This window comes from Ctenopharyngodon idella, chromosome 7 (genome assembly GCF_019924925.1).
Source record: "Ctenopharyngodon idella isolate HZGC_01 chromosome 7, HZGC01, whole genome shotgun sequence".
Classification (NCBI taxonomy): domain Eukaryota; kingdom Metazoa; phylum Chordata; class Actinopteri; order Cypriniformes; family Xenocyprididae; genus Ctenopharyngodon; species Ctenopharyngodon idella.
The window spans coordinates 40,061,156-40,077,882 of NC_067226.1; the positions used below are offsets into that span (position 1 = coordinate 40,061,156).

The 16,727-nt window shown below is 38.1% G+C and overlaps 1 protein-coding gene across 1 annotated transcript; it reads left to right on the forward strand.

The window, feature by feature from the left end:
• Positions 1–5,632: 5,632 nt before the first annotated feature.
• muc5f (mucin 5f) lies at positions 5,633–13,366 on the forward strand. Its single transcript, XM_051901338.1, has 9 exons — positions 5,633–8,210; positions 8,365–8,536; positions 8,669–8,913; positions 10,629–10,812; positions 11,046–11,247; positions 11,500–11,678; positions 11,767–11,836; positions 11,941–12,071; positions 12,653–13,366. The coding sequence occupies exons 1-9, from the start codon at positions 8,196–8,198 to the stop codon at positions 12,688–12,690; spliced, it is 1,236 nt and encodes a 411-aa protein (XP_051757298.1). The 5' UTR covers positions 5,633–8,195; the 3' UTR covers positions 12,691–13,366.
• The last annotated feature ends 3,361 nt before the right edge of the window (positions 13,367–16,727 follow it).

Here is a 16,727-nt window from a genome sequence, read left to right on the forward strand (position 1 = left end):
CTGTTGTGACAGCAAATGTGGCAACTTCTCAACAAAATCCCCAGGTAGCACATCTTTATCACCAAATATGAAAAAAACAAGTGAGAGTTTCTCCCCAAGTACAATCACATCCATAATTCCAACACCATCTTTGTCACCTATCATGCCTACCCTTCCATCTACAACACAAACTGGCCAAAATTTCTCCAGTGGTACTAGTATATACCCAACTCCAATGTTTCTATCAACTGCTTCAACAACTTCTCCGCTGCCCAAAACAGCCACACTTACTCCTAATCCTGGATGCATTTGTCATTGGTCAGAGTGGTTGGACTTTGGGGGCCCAACAACAGGTCCTGAAGGTGGTGAAACAGTGTCAATCAAAAAAATTTTGGAGAGTTTTCCTACCATCTGCTCTGCACCAAAGGAAGTTGAATGTCGTGCAAAAAATTACCCCAGATTGTCTCTTTCCCAGCTAAATCAGGTTGTGAAATGTAATGCCAAAGATGGTCTTGTGTGCTTGAACAAATACCAAGACATTACACATCAATGCTTTGACTATGAGATTAGAGTATTCTGCTGTGATGGAAACTGTGGCAGTACCACAGCATTGACACCAAAAATACCCTTGCTTACTCCTACCCTTGGATGCAAATGCCATTGGTCAGACTGGATGGACTTCGGTAGCTTAACAACTGGTCCTGAAGGTGGAGAAATAATTTCCATCAAAAGAATAAGTGACACCTATCCTTCCATCTGCTCAGCACCAAAAGAATTAGAATGCCGTGCAAAACTTTACCCTGAACTTTTTCTTTCACAGCTTGGCCAGGTTGTGATATGTAATGCAAAAGATGGACTTGTGTGTCTTAACAAAAATCAAGATATTACCCAGCAATGCTTTGACTATGAGATCAGAGTATTATGCTGCAATGAAAAATGTAGCAGCTCCACACTGGCAGCGACAACTTCTACTAAGTTGTCACATTCAACAACAACCACACCAATAACAGCGTCTTCAAATACAACTCCTATGCAACAGATGCAACCTTTCAGTACATCAAAACCAGTTACTTTTACTTTTACTTCCTCCTCTAGTATGAGCCAATCAACAACTACAGCAAAAACTTCCACGATCACTTTTACACAACAGATTATGACATCAAAAGACCAGAGTTCCCCGACTGTTAAAAACATATCCACAACTCGACCAACAATTTCTAATCGTATACCTCCACCATCACTTTCACCTAACATAACTACACCACAGACTAAAATACCAACAGTCCAGAATTCTTCCAATACTACAAGCAATATAACAAAATCCTTAACTACAGCAGCTACAATTATGTCATCAAGCGGCAGTATACTCCCAACTCCAACACTAATCATCCAAAATACAAGCATATACACAAGTCCATCTACAATAAGTTTACCATTTTCTTCCACAAGCACTGTTACACAACAGGTTACAAAAACAACAGTCATGGGTCCCCACACTAGAAAAAGTATATCCACAACTCCACCAGCAATTTCTACTGGTACACCTTCAGCAACATTTTCAGCTGGCATCTCCTACAATGTAACAACCATATCTTTAACTCCAATGACAACAACATTTTCTACATCTCCTTCAATAACTTCTCCAACTTTCACAACATTAAAAACAACCACCTATACTCCTACCCCGCTATGTATGTGCTATTGGTCAGACTGGAATGACTTTGGTCACCCAACAACAGGTGTTAAAGGTGGTAAAGTAATACCTATTTCTACAATTTCTACCATCTGCTCAGCACCAAAAGAAGTGGAGTGTCGTGCTAAACTTTACCGTGGAGTTCCTCTTTCACAGCTTGGTCAGGTCGTAAAATGTAATGTGAAAGATGGACTGATCTGCTCGAACGAAAACCAAGGCCGCACACAGCAATGCTTTGACTATGAAATTAGAGTATTCTGTTGTGACAGCAAATGTGGCAACTTCTCAACAAAATCCCCAGGTAGCACATCTTTATCACCAAATATGAAAAAAACAAGTGAGAGTTTCTCCCCAAGTACAATCACATCCATAATTCCAACACCATCTTTGTCACCTATCATGCCTACCCTTCCATCTACAACACAAACTGGCCAAAATTTCTCCAGTGGTACTAGTATATACCCAACTCCAATGTTTCTATCAACTGCTTCAACAACTTCTCCGCTGCCCAAAACAGCCACACTTACTCCTAACCCTGGCTGCATTTGTCATTGGTCAGAGTGGTTGGACTTTGGGGGCCCAACAACAGGTCCTGAAGGTGGTGAAACAGTGTCAATCAAAAACATTTTGGAGAGTTTTCCTACCATCTGCTCTGCGCCAAAGGAAGTTGAATGTCGTGCAAAAAATTACCCCAGATTGTCTCTTTCCCAGCTAAACCAGGTTGTGAAATGTAATGCCAAAGATGGTCTTGTGTGCTTGAACAAATACCAAGGCATTACACATCAATGCTTTGACTATGAGATTAGAGTATTCTGCTGTGATGGAAACTGTGGCAGTACCACAGCATTGACACCAAAAATACCCTTGCTTACTCCTACCCTTGGATGCAAATGCCATTGGTCAGACTGGATGGACTTCAGTAGCTTAACAACTGGTCCTGAAGGTGGAGAAATAATTTCCATCAAAAGAATAAGTGACACCTATCCTTCCATCTGCTCAGCACCAAAAGAATTAGAATGCCGTGCAAAACTTTACCCTGAACTTTCTCTTTCACAGCTTGGCCAGGTTGTGATATGTAATGCAAAAGATGGACTTGTGTGTCTAAACAAAAATCAAGATATTACCCAGCAATGCTTTGACTATGAGATCAGAGTATTATGCTGCATTGGAAAATGTAGCAGCTCCACACTGGCAGCGACAACTTCTACTAAGTTGTCACATTCAACAACAACCACACCAATAACAGCGTCTTCAAATACAACCCATATGCAACAGATGCAACCTTTCAGTACATCAAAACCAGTTACTTTTACTGGTCCATGTATTTGCCATTGGTCAGAATCATTGGACTTTGGTGGCCCAACAGTAGGTCCTGAAGGCGGTGAAATAATACCAATTAAAAAAATAACTGATGCCTATCCTTCCCTCTGTTCAGCCCCAAAGGAGGTAGAATGCCATGCAAAACCTTATCCTCAACTTTCTCTTTTACAGCTTGGACAGGTTGTTATTTGTAATGCAAAAGATGGGCTCTTGTGTTTAAATAAAAACCAAGATATCACACAGCAATGCTTTGACTATGACATCAGAGTATTATGCTGTCATGGAAAATGTGACAACTCCACACAGGCACCAACAACTACTCCTAGGTTGTCAGTTTCAACGACAACAATGACATCAACTTCTTCAAGTACACCTTCAGCAAATTCTACACCTTCAAAGACATTGAAACCAACACAACTTACTCCGACCTCTCCATGCATTTGTCATTGGTCAAAATGGTTGGATTTTGGTGGCCCAACAACAGGTCCTGAAGGTGGTAAACTAATACCAGTCAAAATCATCACTGACACCTATCCAACCACTTGCTCAAAACCACAGAGAATTGAATGCCGTGCAAAACATTATCCTGGACTTCCTGTTTCAAAGCTTGGCCAGGCAGTAAAGTGTAATCTTAAAGATGGACTTGTTTGCCTAAATAAAAAACAAAATATTACCCAGCAGTGCTTTGACTATGAGATCAGATTGTTGTGTTGTCATCGAGACTGTGTTAGCGCATCTCTACCAGCAGCATTGGCTCTAGCTTTACACAATTCCTCTGCAAGTGTTAGCACAACCACTGCACCCACAACAAGAGCTATAACAACAACCATTTCAAAAACTTTTCCTTCTAAATGTATTTGCCAGTGGTCAAACTGGGTGGACTTTGGCAGCCCAACAACAGGGCCTGAAGGCGGCAAACTAATACCAGTCAAACTCATCACTGACACCTATCCAACCACCTGCTCAATACCACAGGGAATCGAATGTCGTGCAAAACATTATCCTGGACTTCCTGTTTCAAAGCTTGGCCAGGCAGTGAAGTGTAATCTTAAAGATGGACTTGTTTGCCTAAATAAAAAACAAAATATTACCCAGCAGTGCTTTGACTATGAGATCAGATTGTTGTGCTGTCATCGAGACTGTGTTAGCGCATCTCTACCAGCAGCATTGGCTCTAGCTTTACACAATTCCTCTGCAAGTGTTAGCACAACCACTGTACCCACAACAAGAGCTATGACAACAACCATTTCAAAAACTTTTCCTTCTAAATGTATTTGCCAGTGGTCAAACTGGGTGGATTTTGGCAGCCCAACAACAGGGCCTGAAGGCGGCAAACTAATACCAGCCAAACTCATCACTGACACCTATCCAACCACCTGCTCAATACCACAGGGAATCGAATGTCGTGCAAAACATTATCCTGGACTTCCTGTTTCAAAGCTTGGCCAGGCAGTGAAGTGTAATCTTAAAGATGGACTTGTCTGCCTAAATAAAAACCAAAATTATACCCAGCAGTGCTTTGACTACGAGATGAGATTGTTGTGTTGTCATCAAGACTGTCTTAGTGCATCTCTACCGGCAGCATTGACTCTAGCTTTACAAAATTCCTCCACAAGTCTAAGCACAACCACTGTACCCACAACAAGAGCTAAGACTACAACCATTTTTAAAACATTTCCTTCTAAATGTATTTGCCAGTGGTCAAACTGGGTGGACTATGGCAGCCCAACATCAGGGCCTGAAGGTGGTAAATTAATACCAGTCAGACTCATCACTGACACCTATCCAACCACCTGCTCAATACCACAGGGAATTGAATGTCGTGCAAAACATTATCCTGGACTTCCTGTTTCAAAGCTTGGACAAGCAGTAGAGTGTAATCTTAAAGATGGACTTGTCTGCCTAAATAAAAAACAAAACATTACCCAGCAGTGCTTTGACTACGAGATGAGATTGTTGTGTTGTCATCAAGACTGTGTTAGCGCAACTCTGCCAGCAGCATTAACTCTAGCTTTACGCAATTCCTCTACAAGTATCAGCACAACCACAGTACCCCCGACAAGAGCTATGACTACAACTATTTCAAAAACATTTCCTTCTAAATGTATTTGCCAGTGGTCAGACTGGATGGACTTTGGCAGCCCAACAACAGGGCCTAAAGGTGGTGAAATTGTACCTATAAAAAAAATAACAAACACATATCTTAACATCTGCTCTGCTCCAACTAAGGTTGAATGCCATGCAAAACTTTACCCTGGACTATTACTTTCACAACTGGGCCAGGTAGTAACATGCAATTCTGAAGATGGACTAGTTTGTTTAAACAAGAACCAAGGTGTTACACAACAATGTTTTGATTATGAGATTAAAGTATTATGTTGTCATGGATTGTGTGGAATATCATCAAAAATATCACAAATAGATCAGTATTTTTACCACAGCAGACATATTACCACACCAAGTTTGCCAGTTATAACAGGATCATCAATAGGTCACATCACTGCACGTCAAGATTGCGTCTGTGAAATTTATGGCAATACATTTAAGCCAGGTAATTTTTATTACTTCTCTACTTCTCTAAAAATGTATACAACCCCAAATCAAGAAAAGTCGGGACATTTTGTAAAATGCAGAAAAATCAAGAATCTGTGATTTGTTCATTCTTTTGAACCTTTATTTAACTGACAAAAGTACAAAGAAAATATTTTTAGTGTTGACTGTATTTTGTAAATATAAACAAATTGATTTTGATGGCTGCAACACACTCCAAAAATGTTGGGACAGGGACATGTTTACCACTGTGTCACATCACCTTTCCTTTTAATTACACTTTTCAATTATATGGAAATTGAGGATACTAATTGTTGCAGTTTTGCAAGTGGAATTTTTGCCCAATCTCACCTGATAAAAGACAGCTGTTCAACAGTCTCTGGGCATCGTTGTCTGATTCTCCTTTTCATGATGGGCCATAATTTTTCAATAAGAGACAGATCTGGACTGCAGGCTGGCCAGTCAGTGTAGAGTGTCTGTGAAACCACTCTGATGTAGCACGTGCAGAATGAGGCCTGGCATTGTCTTGCTTCCCAGGAAAGATGTCATCTTGATGGCAGCAGATGTCTGTATAATACCAATATATGCCTCCACGTCAATGGTACCTTCACACATATGTAGGTCATCCATGCCATTTGCACTGATGCACCCCCATACCCTGACAAATGTTTGCTTTTGCACCTGTCGCTGATGATAGTCTGGATGGTCCCTTTGGTTTTTGGGACTGAAAGCTTGATGACCGTTTTTTCCAAAAACATGCTGAAACATGGACTTATCTGACCACAGCACACATTTCCACTGTCTTGTGGAGCATTTGAGATGAGCTTGGGCCCAAAGAACATATGCGTACAATATATGCGTATGTAACCCTGAAGGAGGGAATGGAGACGTCACATCGAGTGAACAGACAAATTGGGAATTTCGCTATAGAGACTATAGATCTACTTCGAATGTAAATAAATGAGCCAATGCACATGCAACTTTTGCATCTGACTGCCTACCCTGCAGTGTGGGAATAAATAGGCAGCAGGTGCAATGCATATTCAGATTTTCGCTGAGGAGCCGAGTCAGTGACCTGGCTGCCCAGCGGTGGTACAGCAACTGTGGTGACAGGACATGACGTCTCCGTTCCCTCCTTCAGGGAATGAGGGTTACATACATAACTGAGATGCTCCCTTTCAGTCGGTCATGTTCGATGTCACATCAAGTGAACCACCGAATTGTGAATCCTTACCAAAGCGCCACTGATGCTGCCCCTTCCAGTGCCTTGTGTAAGCCTCCAGATCCCACCATTCCTATCCAGTCCATTAGGAGGGGGTTGGTGCAGCAAGCTGACACTAAGCTGGGGCCTCTCGGTGTCTCTGACCACTTGAGGTGAGAACACTGGAGGATACCAGCTCTATGCAAAGGCTATATAATCTAGGCACCATATGCCAGCACCCAGGAGGATGCAACACTTCTGGTAGAGTGAGCTCGCAACCTGAGCGGGCAGGGCACACCTTGGGCTTGGTATGCCAAGGCGATGGCATCCACTATCCAGTGGGCCATTCTCTGCTTGGAGACAGCCTTTCCCTTCTGTTGGCCTCCATAACAGACAAAGAGCTGCTCTGAGGTCCTGAAGCTTTGCGTTCAGTCCACGTACAGTCACAGAGCGCGGGTTGGGACAGAGCAAAGCTAGGGCTGGGTCTGCCTCCTTTAAGGGCAGCACTTGCAGGTTCACCACCTGGACATTGAAGGGAGTGGTGGGAACCTTGGGCACATAGCCGAGCAGAAGTCTCAGGATCACGTGGGAGTCAGCTGGCCCAAACTTTACAATTAGTTGACCGAAAATGCCTGCAGGTCCCCTACCCTCTTGATAGAACCAGGGGGAACCAGGTCTGACTGGGCCAGCAAGGTGCCACTAACAAGCACTACTGCTCCTCGTCGTCCCTGACTTTGCATAGCGTCTGTGCAAGTAGGATCACTGGGGGAAATGCGTATTTAAGCAGGCCCCTGGGCCAGCTGTGTGTCTGTGCATCCGTGCCGAGTGTTCCCTCAGTCAGGGAGTAAAACAGCTGGCATTGAGACGTATCGGGAGAGGCAATGGAGATGGCTGGTGAGTTGCGACATGCGACGGGAGGGTAGACCACCTTGCCAGTTAATGTACGCAATGGTCGCAGTGTTGTCCATACGGACCAATACGTGTTTGCCCTGTAGCGGCTTTTTTAGGAATTAAGAATTTTTTTCACAGGAAATTTTCACGTTTAAATATGTAATTTTGGTGATTGGAGTTTTAAGGGATAAAATTATTGACTACAGGGGGACTTTAAATAAAGTTTCAAGAGAATTAACAAATCACAGATTCTTGGTTTTATTGAGTTTTACAAAATGTCCCAACTTTTCTTGATTTAGAGTTTTATATACATTTATTTATAATTCTTTTGTTGTCCTAATAAATATTAAACATTAATGAATGTTTTTTCTTAACCTCTTGTAAATTAAGGCATATTTTTCTTATTCCACAGAATCAGAAATTTACAATAAAACTGATGGTGATGGATGGTGTTACATTGCAAAATGTGTCAAAACAGAAGAGAAAAAGTGTGATGTGATAAAATTATCACAACCCTGTTTAACAACAGTATTGCCCTCAGGTCACAACTGTGATAAATATATGCCTCCCCTTACAGTAAGTACTGTCATAATTGAGGTTCATGCACAATATATTACATAATACAGATTCTGTTTTATTTGAGTACTTTCAAATATATTATAACACCACTTAATAACTATTCTTCTTTCTTTTTTCTTTCTTTTTCTTTTTTTCTTTTTTTTTTCTTTAGGATGGTGAATCTATTCATGTGGGAAATTGCTATATAGGCACATGCATAAATGGTACAATAGAGCATAAACCAGTACACTGTGATCCTGTAGAGTATCCTGTGTGTGAGAACAAATTTTCACCCCTAAAAATTGCTGACAAGTATGGATGCTGTTTTAAATACGAGTGCCAGTGTGAGTTAATGGTCATCTAATGTTCTATTGAATTATCAAGTTACTGTATCACAATGTTTTTTTTTTTTTTTTTTTGCACTGCACAAATTAAATTAACTGTATAGGTTAATTTGTAAACTGTATATGTTTCAGGTGTCTGCAGTGGCTTTTTCAACCTACATTATATCACATTTGATGGAACATATTACCCTTTTCAAGGAAACTCCACTTATGTGCTTGTGCAAGAAATTGATACGAAGTATAATTTTAGTGTTGTAGTTGATAATATCTGTGATTCTGAAGATGGTCTTTCCTGTCCCAAGGCCCTGAAGGTTCACTACAAATCTTCTGAGATCATCATGACTCAGAGGATTTCTGGAGGAATTGCAATGAATTTGGTAAATAAGCTAAATCTTTTTTTTTTTATCTAAATTTCAATTTACAATTTCAGATTCCTTCTGTGAAAATTTATTTTAAAAAAGAACTTTAAAATGCTTTAAATTCTTTTAAAATGATCTGGCACACCTTTTTGAGATGCTGCATCATGGTGTTGATGCAATGGAAAGCTTCAGCAGAACTGGTGTCTGAAGCACGTGTGAAATCACACCAGCCTTATTGGCCACGGCAGTCATATGATGTCACTGGGTGTGCCGGCATCTCTATAAAAGGGTGCCTGCATGTCATTTGCTTCCTCGCTTCACATTGAGGAAGCTCTGCTCTCGTCTGGCTCTCTTTGCAGGGGGTGGGAGTCAGGCATTTTCGCCTCTAGCTCTGAGTAGCAAGATGTAACCAGAGTTGAGGTGGAGATTTCCAGTGAGCCCGCCTCCTCTCTTAGCCCCGTGTACAATGAGTTGGTTGAGGTGATGACCTGCGCCACAACTTAGTCTAATTATTCGAATGTGGGAGGACTATGTGAGCACAGATATGAGAAAATTCCGTGGGTTGAAGAGGTGCTTACCGACTACCTCTCCCCTGATGTGGCGTCTTCTCTGAAGGCTCTGGTCTTGCTTTCTAAGCCATGCCAAACTACATCTATGCAGCGGTGGGTCAGGTTGGTGGAGCCTTGTGCACTATGGTGGTGTTGCAGGCCTACCAGGCTGATCTTCCGAAGGGCCTGGACCAAAGGAAGGGACTGTCTCCAGTGGCAGTCCTAAGAGGGATTTCATCTCGGCTCATAGGTCTGAGGACTCGAAACCATGAGATCTTTCTTTTCTCCTTTGCTCAATGGAGGGTGTTGGGGCACCAGAGGTTGTTAGGCATTTGACCCCAACTGAAACAAAGCTGTTCAATTATAGTTTTTTTTATGTACCCTCAAAGTACATAAGTAGTGGTAATGCAGTTAATAATCCCACAGATGGGGCAGATCGCAGAGAATTTGAGTGGGTTAAATTGACATTAGTGTTCCACCTTCTCATTTGTTGCACTCTCCAGCATGTTATGTCTGGAGGTGCGAGTATGAACATAAGCTACATTAGCAAGTATTCTAGAATGGTTCATGAGGAGGAGGAGGACACATCCAGCAGAGATGGAGTTCAACGCTCTCTCGCTCAATGCTTTTTGTTCACGTGATGCCCGGGGAGAAGGACAGTTGACAGAGATGTGTACTTAGCATCCCACTTTCTCATCTCTCACCCCCTCCAGCATTCTATCTTGGAGGTGATAATGTAGGCGAGATATGTCAGCACACATCCCTGGTGGTCTGCGAGGAAAGGGCAATTATTAGAGCCTGGGTTTGAGTCGTTGCAGGTGCCCTACTTTCTCGCCTGTTGACCTTCCAGCTTATAGACTGGACGGTTTTTCCCAGCTGGATCACCTGAAAGTACTTTTGCTATTTTCTTTCGAGGTGGATGGAGGGATAGAGCAGGCAGTAGAGCAGATGGATTGAATGCGGAACATTTCCGCTCCTCTAGATACTAAGGCACTTGGTCACTTAGTGTCCATGCCCAAACCGAATGAAATTGTAATCGGTTTGAGAGGGGTGGGATAAACCTTTCTATATAAACCGAACAAAATAAAAATTCTGCCAAAAAAGTGTACATGTAAAAGTGGCTATTGATTGACTTTCTGAGAAGGATTTATTTATGCTTTGATTTGTATGTTTTTGTTTTTTTAGATTTATGTAAACCACAAGAAAGTCAAGTTGCCATTTCAAATGATAGGTGTCCATGCCACAGAGAATGATAAAGAGTCTCTTGTAGTCATATCTGAGATTGGTGCACAGATCTCTTTTACCGGCACAATGTTTTCCATCAACCTCCCATGGCAGAAGTTCCATGGTAACACAGAAGGCCATTGTGGTAGGTTCACAGTCTTGTTAAAATGATGTACAGATTAAATTACACTGCTATATTGAAAACATTCTTCTTCTTTTTTTTTAAAGTGATTAAATAGTTTGTAAATGTGTAATTCTTGTACTTCAGTATTTTTACATTTCCAGTGATACTTCAAACAGAAATGAAGGATTAGGATTATTTAATATGTAGTCTCATAATATTCAGGGACTTTTTAAACTCTGATTTTGTCTTTTTAGGTGTGTGTGATAATAACCAAACAAATGATTGTCGCTTGCCAAATGGCACCATTATATCATCTTGCCAAGACATGGCTCCATATTGGTATGTTCACAATAACAACAACAACAACAACAACAACAACAGCCTTCTGTCATCAAGACATGAGTCCACGTCAGTGCCATGCCCTTCTTCTGCAATATGCAAAATCATTGAACACAAGTAAGCATGTCATTAAACTATTTAAAAAAATAAATAAATAAATAAATAAAAGAATAATGTATGATGAAAGTAATACTGGTTTGTGCATATTTTCACCTCCTGATATTATGTAGTTAATGAAGATTTCCAAAAAGTTGTGTTTTCCTCTATTAATACAATTTATTAAAAAAAAAAAAAAAAAAACATCAACATAACTTTAAATCAGTTAAATGAGGTTAATTATGAAAGTTTCCACATTGATCAACTCAACAGGCTCTTTGAGGAATGCCATAAGTTCGTCCCTCCTGAGCCCTATGTGTCAGCATGTAACAACGATGTGTGTAACATGAACAACAAAACAGTTGGCTGTGCCACACTGCAGGCCTATGCTAAGAAATGTGCTATGGTAGGAGTATGTGTAGACTGGAGAGATGCTACCAATGGAGTGTGTGGTCAGTATATTTATTATCTTAACAGAACTGTAGCAGAATAACATTGTTGTCTTAATAAACACACATTACCATTTTTTTTTTCATTCAGATTTTAAGTGTAAAATGCCACAGATATATGTAGCATGTGGTCCTCAAGTGGAACCAGCCTGTAATGGAAGGTATTTGAAATCTTGAAAAATATTCTGAACACTTAAGCAATAGGCAATATAGAAAAGTGAAGTTGAAAGGAAATGATTAATCATTATTTTGTGTATGATTTTAGATTTAATGTAAAATATTTACATGGCAGTAATGAATTCAGTAATTTGAAATCCATGCTAAGGGAGGGATGTTACTGCCCAAGTGGTACTACACTTTTACGACATAATTCTAATATCTGCGTTTCAAGCTGTGGTAAGTGTAATTTAATATTTATTATATCAATGCTTTGATCAACTAATGACTCTTATGTAGGTGTATGTCTATATGCATGTTACTTCTTTTTTTTTTTTTTTTTTTACATTATCTTTGACAACTAGCAGACTATACTACAGTTCTACCTTTGTTGTTTGGTGTAAGGAATATAGTTTTTACAGTATATGGCCAAAGTATGTTGACAGTGACACCTTATTATAATTAACAGGCTTGGCTATTCCAGTGAAAACAAATCTACACAAGAATTATGGGAATATTGTTTGAATACATCTGGAATAGGCTTTGCTACCCATATAAGGAATCAACAGCGAAGCATAACAGGCTTTGTACTAGGGTTCACACACTCGATTAGCCGATTTTAATTGATATTCATTTTAATGAACCAATGTCGATTCTTATATCCCAACAAGTCAGTCAGCTAAACGCATCAGTCTGCATCAGTCATCAATGCTTTTTGCCTTGCATATAATAACTTGAGTTTATTTGTTATAATATTGAATAATTACGTTCGATGTTAAAATATGTTCTCAGAACTACTAGTACTGTTTGTTTATGGGCAGGTTATAAGGACTATCAGAAACATGGGGTCACTATCTGAGGTTTGCAGTTCCCCTGCCGAACACCATTCAGCACCGATTTCAGCAACACACCAGCATGAGAACCAGCACCATTTCGGCAAAAAAGGGATAAAAGAACGGTTACACCTGAATCAAATTGTTACTATTAAATGTTAAATGTTTATTTTTTTTTTAATGTTTTAAATGTAGGTAATATATAAATTACTAAAAAAGTATATAAAATTTGCTGTATTTAGAAGTGTATTCATACAATATAAAGGACATATTGTGTAAACAGTAGTGGAGCTGTGTTTTTTTTTTCTTTCAAAATTGAACAGATTGAATAAATGTAGAAATAAAATAGTTGTGACCTATGAATTACTCTAACATCCAACTTGCTTTCTCTCAATTTCTAACAGTCATCACTGTATCAATATCTGGTGTGAGATTGTTCTTTAAAGCTACGCTATTTAACTTTAACAAAAAATGTAATTGAATGTTATGTCAAAATTGTATTAACCGCTGCTGTTATTGTCTTATCATTTTATTAAAAGGAAGGTTGTCAAACTACAATATTAAAGTTGGCATGAAACTGAAGTTGTGATAGTCCTTTTTTCCCTATTGTGACATATTTCCAAGTGACTTGGCTTCTGGAACAAGAGAAAAATGTAGGGCGGGACTTGATTTTGTCCATGGGGAATTGATTGGATTATTGTGGTTTGCTATTTGTCAGTCTCACGTGAGTGACAGGTTGATTCCACCCTCGCGCCAGTAAACGTCATCAGAGAAGAGAAGAGATGTCGCTGCAAGAGGGAGAGGAAGTTATGATTAAAGATTACAAGGACACATGAATTTAAGGCGAGACACCCCAAATTGTATGTTTAAATATGCAAATGAGGCATTATCTAATTTATTATGCGCTAATTTGCATACATTTCTAGAGCAAAAATCTGAATATTGGATGACGTCAGGTTCAAAATTCTCATTTAATTTTTTGGACATCTTAAATTCAAAGGTTTTTATTGAGGGAATTTTGGATATCTCTTTTTATCACTCCACAAATGAGAAAATACTATCAACAGCCAGAAAAAAAATAATTTTCACAATTTTTTTAGGAATAAAATGTTGTATAAAATCAGGCAAATTATATATCAACAAATCCCTCTGTAAAAACCTTCAGAATATACATAGGAATAAAACTGTGAAGTTTGGTGTATATAAGTTCTGCTGAAGTGGAGATTTCTGACTCAGAGCAGGAGAAAAAATTCATTTTTTAGAAAACAGCCGTTAAAGATATTTACTGTAATTGAAATCTAAAGATGTAAATAGATAAAGTGCTATAAAATATACACTTAAAAGTGTATTTTGGATGTTTTCTTTCCACCAGTCCGGAAAAACACTGTATGAAAAGCCAAAAAGCGCAAAATCTCAAAATTGACAGGTGCCTGAAAAAACAGTGAAAAATCTCTTATAATAAATTACTGCAATATTCCATAAAAAAAAAACAATAGTTCTCAATTATGATTTCATTCTTACTTTAAATTTATGCATAAAACATGGAAAGTACAGCTCAATAAAGCTAGTGTATAATGTTTGAAAATGCAAATTTCTATCTATCGATCTATCGATCTATCTATCTATCGATCGATCTGTGGTAAGTGTATGTCTCTATTATGGTGATGTAATACTCTGATTTTTGTAATTTGAAAGAAAGAAAGAAAATGACTTCAGAGCTGGCCTGAAGCATCAAATGACTGAGTGGTGTTGTAAATTGCTGGTAGTAGTATAATCGTGTAAGCATATTATTAATCATATAAATTGTCTTATGTAGCTTGATGCTAATTGTAGCTCTAATGCACCTGCTGAACAGGTGCAGTTACGTTTCATGATATTTTCAGTCAAAAGGATTTATGTAAAGTCATAAGAAAATGTTTTATTTTGTTTTCTAGAAAGACTTTTTATAATAGGTGGATAAATGTATATAGGGATCAAAGTGATGGGATGGGTAAGCCATGTAATGCCAGAATATACACAAAAAAAAAAAAAAATGCTGGGTTAAAAACAACCCAAGTTGGGTTGAAAATGGACAAACCCAGAAAACGTGTTGTTTTATTCCAGCGATTGGGTTATTTTAACCCAGCAGTTAATTGGTTAAATGTGGGTAGTTTTATTTAACTCAACTATTGTTTAAAAATTACTGTATTGCTTGCTTTAAATGAACCCAATGTATGTTGGAAATTAACTTAATAATATGTTTAATAAATGAACTTTTATTAATATGTTTACTGAATAATAATTAAACATTAAACTTTTATTAAACTGTTAATAAATGTTCACCTTTTGATTATTATTGTTGCCTCTAGTAATTATGTGTCTGATTTTTAATTTCCAATCTATTTTGGGTTCATTTTAAGCCAGCCATATTGTAATTTTTAAACAATAGTTGGGTTAAATAAAACTGCCCAGCACACTGGGCAAACATTTAACCCAACCGCTAGGTTTGTCCATTTTCAACCCAACTTGGGTTGTTTTTAACCCAGCATTTTTTTATAGTGTAGGCTAATAATGGCTGAATAACAACAAAAGAATAATGATGAAAGAATAATAAAGATTAGGTCTCATACCTGGCAGAGGTGTGAAAGGTTTGTTGAGTAAGAACATAGTGTTCCCTGGTTTTGTGTTTCTTGTGTTTTTGTTATGTGGTGTTTTAGTTTGCATTTTGCCCTGGTTCTGTTCCTGTTTCCTGTCCTATGTGCCATTTTTGTAGTCCTTTGTAGTTTTCTTGTTTGATTAGTTCCCTGATTGTCACCAGGTGTGTCTTGTATCCTGTGTGTAAGACCTTGTGCTCCTGTGTTCGTGGTCTGGTCTTTTCATTTGGTGGATGTATCGTTGTTCTCAGTCCTGCTCACTGGTTTTCCTGATTTTAATTGTGTTTGGTTTATTTTGTTTGTTTGTTAATATTCTAATAAATTCCTCTATAATTTAATCCTGCCTTCACTCTTCTCTGAGAGCTCAGTGTGACAAATAGAAACATGAAGGGGGCAGTTCGCCATGCCAGACATTAAACAATAGACCTTACGGGGACAATATTTTTTTTTTTATTAGCCTTCTCTAAAAACACACATGAAATGTTTAAAAAATTCCTCCACATTCCTCACATTTGAAATGAAGTGATCACACATTATGTTTCCAAGTTTCTACACCACAGTCATATTATTATTTTTTTTTACACATTTAAAATATATATTCTTAATATTTGTATTTTTGTTTTTAAGTTTGAGCTTATACAACTCCATATTAGTAACTTTGAGTCATTTTGGGTAATTTTGAATCTTGAACTGTAAACTCTGTTGTTTTCTAAATATATGTTGGTTATGTTTTGATTCAGAATGACTTATGAGTGGCAACATTTTTATTTGGTATGTCATTTATTTATTTATACCACAATTCAGTTTTGCATCACAGGAATAATTTTAAAATATATTAAAACAGAAAAAAATATTTTAAATTGTAATAATATTTTACAATATTTGAAATATTTCTGTATTTTTTAATCAAATAGATGCAGCCTTGGTAAGCATAAGAGACTTCGGTAACACTTCAGTATAGGGAACACATATAAACTATTAACTACAACTTTTCCCTCAATAAACTCCTAATTTACTGCTTATTAATAGTCAGTAAGTTAGTTGTTAAGTTTAGGTATTGGGTAGGATTAAGAATGTAGAATAAGGTCATGCAGAATAAGGCATTAATATGTGCTTAATAAGTACTAATAAATAGCCAATATTCTAGTAATATGCATGCTAATAAGCAACTAGTTAAAAGACCCTAAAATAAAGTGTTACCGAGACTTCTTTAAAAAACATTAGAAAATCTTGTAACACTTTATAATAACTGCACGCTATGAAGCATTAGTTAAGCATTAGTAAATAGTCAATTCATCACTTATAAAGCATTAATACACATTAGTAAGCAGTGTATAAATACAGCTATAAATGCTTTATTTTTGATTTATAAGCACATCTATAATGTGTTTAATAATTATAGCCTATTGGTTAAATTCTGTTTGTGTCAT

Bases quoted from the DNA above. Each gene is read 5' to 3' on its own strand.
- muc5f (XM_051901338.1), top strand. The intron at 11,248-11,499 runs GTAAGCATGTCA...TCAACTCAACAG, and splicing joins TGCAAAATCATTGAACACAA to GCTCTTTGAGGAATGCCATA. The intron at 11,837-11,940 runs GTATTTGAAATC...GTATGATTTTAG, and splicing joins GAACCAGCCTGTAATGGAAG to ATTTAATGTAAAATATTTAC.